At 35.5% G+C, this 6,000-nt stretch overlaps 1 protein-coding gene across 1 annotated transcript in view; it reads right to left on the minus strand.

Moving 5' to 3' along the window:
• ARSG (arylsulfatase G) overlaps positions 1-3,842 on the minus strand; it is a 238,287-nt gene extending 234,445 nt beyond the window's left edge. The window contains exon 1 of the mRNA XM_053707697.1: positions 3,557-3,842. Coding sequence (XP_053563672.1) covers positions 3,557-3,774 — 218 coding nt within the window. The 5' untranslated portion in view covers positions 3,775-3,842. The remainder of the gene's footprint in view (positions 1-3,556) is intronic.
• Positions 3,843-6,000: the final 2,158 nt, after the last annotated feature.

Consider the following 6,000-nt stretch of genomic DNA (forward strand, 5'->3'; position numbering starts at 1 on the left):
GGCATGAAATATGCCAAAATGGGTCTAGATCAATACTTTGGGATGTCTTCTAAAACAAAATATGTACATGTCAATGGATATTCAGGGATTCCTGAAAGATATCAGTGTTCCAATGTAACTAACGCTAATTTTGAAAAAAAGTGGTTTGGAAATAGCAAAGTGCTACTTGTATTTATTGCCTTATAACTTGCAAAAAAAGCAAAGAACATGTAAACATTGGGTATTTCTAAACTCAGGACAAAATTTAGAAACTATTTAGCATGGGTGTTTTTTGGTGGTTGTAGATGTGTAACATATTTTGGGGGTCAAAGTTAGAAAAAGTGTGTTTTTTTCCATTTTTTCATCATATTTTGTATTTTTTTTTTATAGCAAATTATAAGATATGATGAAAACAATGGTAGATTTTGAAAGTCCATTTAATGGCGAGAAAAATGGTATATAATATGTGTGGGTACAGTAAATGAGTAAGAGGAAAATTACAGCTAAACACAAACACCGCAAAAATGTAAAAATAGCCTTGGTCCCAAACAGACAGAAAATGGAAAAGTGCTGTGGTCATTAAGGGGTTAAAAAATAAACTCTTTATTGAAGAATCAGATACCTAACTTTACCCCTTATTGCAACTGATATAAGCAAAGAGAATGACTGACGATTGTGGGTAGGGGGAGTGGTGTTTAACAGCTTTTGCTGTGGTGCTCTTTGCCTCCTCCTGCTGGTCAGGCGTGATATTCCAAACAGTAATTAAGATGATCTGTGGACTCACTGTGTCATTACAAAGAAAAAAAACTTCTCTTGGTACAATCGTCTTTCCGCAGTCAAAATGACTATCCTCCCACGCTTCCTCTATCTCTTTAGAGCTCTCCCTATAGCAGTAGATGACAAAGATCTTGACGATATTCAAAGATAAATCAATAGTTTCATTAGAGGTAACAAAAAAGCAAGAATTTCCCATACATTATTGACCAAACAGACAACGGGGAGGGGTGGGAGCATCCAAGTTTAGAGACTATTACCGGGCAGCAAGACTTGCACAAATAGCACTGATCCATGAAACTGAGGAGATCAGATGAACCACTTTAGAATCTGACATGGGTGATTTCACCAACAAGGGGGCTATATTATGGACTCACCACACTAAAAGCCCTGACGATAACACACTGGACCACACTGACTAAAACCTTAAAATTACTTCCTTACCATACACAAAACCTGGGAAGGGCTACAGTTGCAGATGTAGTAGAACAGTGGGAAATAGTGACCTTTGTACAACTAATAGATAAACTAGACCCAATAGGCTTACATTGGTACTTGTACCTGCAATTAAACCCAGCTTTTAAAGAATACATCTCAGACACTAAACTGGGAACCCCAAAAACTGTAGAGAAAATTAGTAGATCTAAAACTAGACCCAAAAAAACTATTACCCAATTATGCATCGCAATTAAAGCTGTGACTGATAGTGATAAATCAAACCTGGTAGACAGATGGGAAAGATACTTAAAGGGACAGTCAACACCAGAATTTGTTGTTTTAAAAGATAGATAATCCCTTAATTACCAATTCCCCAGTTTTACATAACCAACACAGTTATAATTATACACGTTTTACCTCTGTAATTACCTTGTATGTAAGCCTCAGCAGACTGCCCCCTTATTTCAGTTCCGTTGACAGACTTGCATTTTGGCCAATCAGAGCTGTCCCCATGGTAAATTCACGTGCATGAGCTCAATGTTATCTATATGAAATATGTGAACTAATGCCCTCTAGTGGTGAAAAACTATCAAAATGCATTTAGATTAGAGGCGGCCTTCAAGGTCTAAGAAATTAGCATATGAACCTCCTAGGTTTAGCTTTCAACTAAGAATACCAAGAGAATAAAGCAAAATTGGTGTTAAAAGTAAATTGGAAAGTTGTTTAAAATTACATGTCCTATTTTGAAACATTAAAGTTTTTTTTGGACTTGACTGTCCCTTTAAGAATAGAATATGACACCAAAAAAAATGAAAGGATATTTTTTTTCAATCACACAGAGGATTACTCAGCGCTGACATAAGGGAAAACACTATTAAAACAACATTCAGATGGTACCTTACACCAGTTATTACCTCCCACACTAAAACCCACAACCCACGGCTTTGCTACAGAGGCTGTGGATTAGAAGGTACATAAAGTATCTCCACATGTGGTGGGAATGCCAAGATATATAGCCAGGACCTGGAATAAATTGTCAAATTTCTTAGGCAGACTATTAGTCGAGCCGATACAATTGACTGCGCCACAGGCATTACTTCATGAAAGGATCCCTAAATATAGGACCCATATAAATAAATTCTTAAGAATCATCTATACAGCTACAAGAATGTGCATTGCAGGATGCTGGAAAGAAAGAGTCCCCACATGGGAGGAAATACTGGTTAGAATAACATTCATCTATAAAATGTCAGAACAAGTAGCTGGGCTACAAAACACCACAGACAACTTTCAAAAGACATGGTTTTATTGGATGCTACATGAAAACAATTGACACAATATTATATAGCCCTAAATAAATAAACGTCCCCACCCCCTTAATGCCTTAAAGGGACACTGAACCCAAATTTTTTCTTTCGGGATTCAGATAGAGCATGACATTGTAAGCCACTTTCTAATTTACTCCTATTATCAAATTTTCTTCATTCTCTTGGTATCTTTATTTGAAATGCAAGAATGTAAGTTTAGATGCCGGACCATTTTTGGTGAACAACCTGGGTTGTCCTTGCTGATTGGTGGATAAATTCATCCACCAATAAAAAAGTGCTGTCCAGAGTTCTGAACGTAAAAAAAAAAGCTTAGATGCCTTCTTTTTCAAATAAATATAGCAAGAGAACAAAGAAAAATTGATAATAGGAGTAAATTATAAAGCTGCTTAAAATTGCATGCTCTATCTGAATCATGAAAGATAAAAAATGAGTTCAGTGTCCCTTTAATGAGGCCTTCAATATAGCAGACAACATATGATTTTTGAACATAAAGATAACCATGAGACTTCAGCAAACATATAACTCCTGAGGAGATGACCTGACCATCCGGCGAGACAAAGTCCTTCCCTTCCCCTATTTTCCTTTCTCTTCTCTTAGTTCTTTTTTCTCCTCTCTTTACTTTTGTTAAATTTGTGTTGACATACGTCACGTTCTAGACATTGACTACAATCATACAACTTATTTTGCTAAGAATTGGAGCTAGATATAACTGATAACCTCTCTCTCCAAGATAAAGAGGTAAGAATGCAATGTTAGCAATAAGACTCCTACTGGCAATGACTTTGTAATGTTCTGTATTCTATTCACCAGTTATTGCAAAATAACACACTTATAACTTAATAAAAATCATTTAAACATAAAATGACATGCCTTATCCAAATCAGGAAAATTTATTTTTTTCTAGACTGTTCCTTTTATAGAAGCATTTTTGCTAATGGAAGTATAATTCAAAAATGCTTCTATTTCCAATTGCACATTTCTATTTTGATCACTTTAAATTTGTTTAAATGAAAAATTAACTCCACTGGTATAATTACCTTATTCCAGCTGAAGCCATCTTATCTAAATAGGGAGTTCTCTGCAGTGCTGCTGGCCAATTTGCTCCAAGGTCTCCCCATCCAATGTCATCAGCTAAAATAACAATGAAGTTTGGCTTTTGAGAGCCCACAATGTCTGAAGTCCAAATAAATATGAAACAGCAAACAGCCAGCACTGTGAACAAAGACTTTATATGCGCCCCAAATAACAGCATCATAGTTGGAGACTTGTAGGGGCTTACCACAGGATAGAAGGGATAAGTTGGTGATCAAACCAAATATCCAGACACCTGAAAAATACATTACAACACAAATTAAAAATGAACCAATCAATTGATTTATAGGTTATATTATCTAGATACTCTAATGCTTAACTCATTTTCAATGCACATGCTTTATCATATATATATACTTCTGCACTCCCAAAATCTATTATTTGCAGGTGTTACATTAATACATGCACAATTCAAAGTTTTCTTATTCATATTGGGCCAAATTACAAGTGGATCGCTGTTACGCGTGAGCGATAAGGGGCTTATCGTGGGTGGTTGCTCTCGTTGGGTTTACCGCTAGTATTACAAGTTAAAAGTAAACGTGATCGCCTGAGCGCAATCGCGATGATTTACGCTAGAATGGTATCCGTGTCCTCAAAGCTCTGGTAAACTGTTTCACGAAACAAAATGTGTCACAAAACACATCAAAAATACATTACAAGGTACTGTTACAAAAACAAGAAAATATAGAGACGCACTAAACAAAAGCTAGAAAAACTTCCATGCTTGTCCACAAGGCCAGTGCCACTCAGTGTGCAATCTCTTTTAGCACATTATGCCTTTCACAGAAAAAAAATATCCTGTAGCAACAAACCCCCAGACGTACGCTTCGGCCTCTCTTGGGCCTCGTCAGTGAGGTGCAGTTGTATCTCTCTAGGGCATTTGTGCAAGGAGTCCACGTCTGGTTTTTTTCTCTGTGAAAGGCATAATTTGCTTAAAGAGACTGCACACTGAGTGGCACTGGCCTTGTGGACAAGCATGGAAGTTTTTCTAGCTTTTGTTCTGTCTCAGTTTAGTGCGTCTCTCTATTTTCTTGTTTTTATGCAAATTACCCGTAGGTCTCCCTCTAAGTAAAAAGGGGAAACCAGACGTGGACTCCTTGCACATATGCCCTATAGAGATGCAACTGCACCTCACTGACGAGGCTCAAGAGAGTTTGAAACGTACGTCTGGGGTTTATTGTTTTCTCTTGTTCAGAGAAGAATTGCCTGGTATTTTGGCGCTGGACTGTCATTGGGCAGGGTCAGACTAACATGCTACAGGATATTTTTTCTCTGTGAAAGACATAATGTGCTAAAAGAGACTGCACCCTGAATGGCACTGGCCTTGTGACCAAGCATGGAAGTTTTTCTAACTTTTGTTCTGTCTCAGTTTAGTGCGTCTCTCTATTTTCTTGTTTTTAAGGTACTGTTACACTCATAATAAAACATCTAATAAACATTATTCAAACAAATATTGCACACAAAAGTTATAAGTGCTCAAAAATATGAGGTGTCAGGTGTTGGAGCTTTAACAAAGATACATATATACACAAGATGGATATGTAGGTATATATATATATATATATATATATATATATGTTTATATGTGTGTGCAGATGTATTTATATATGTATTTATGTAGTTACAGACATATATACACACATATAAACACATAGATACATATGTACACATATGTAGACATATCTATAAGTGCAATGGAGTCCTTTGCAGTTAAGTAGATGAAAACATGTAAAAGCATATTTATGCAATATTCTTATTTTACAAATGTTTTAACTATGTATTTACTGTAAATATTATTTATAAATAGAAATTCCTATATATCTATATATAACTATACCTATATATTATCATGTATATATATATATATATATATATATAGATATAGATATATACTGTACCAAAGTACCATCATATATATACAGGTGGCCCTCGATTTACAACGGTTCAATTTACACCGTTTCAGAATAACAACCTTTTTTTCCCAGTCATGTGACTGCTATTGAAAAGCATTGAGAAGCAGTGCATTTATTAAAATAGCCAGTAGGTGGAGCTGTCCGCTTGTGTTGCAGAAAAGCCAAGCAAGCTGAAATTCATCAGTTTAACCAGACCTGAGCTATCGAGCAGATTTCAAAGGAACAAGATCTTCCTGTCTATAAATCAGTCCAGATTGGAATGCATAGAAAGAACTGTTTGCAGAAAAATGTAAGTGAAGTCTGTGTAGTGTGATTATTTTATTAGGTTTATAATGTTGTTCAGCAGATGTTTTTGTTCATTTAACTTAGTTTAATTATATATTCTGTGTTGTGTAATTATTTTATTAGGTTTATAATGCTGTTTAGCATTTAAAGTCTTCATTTCAAAGCTTTAAAAATAATGTATTAGGTGTTAC

This window comes from Bombina bombina, chromosome 1, assembly GCF_027579735.1.
Source record: "Bombina bombina isolate aBomBom1 chromosome 1, aBomBom1.pri, whole genome shotgun sequence".
Classification (NCBI taxonomy): domain Eukaryota; kingdom Metazoa; phylum Chordata; class Amphibia; order Anura; family Bombinatoridae; genus Bombina; species Bombina bombina.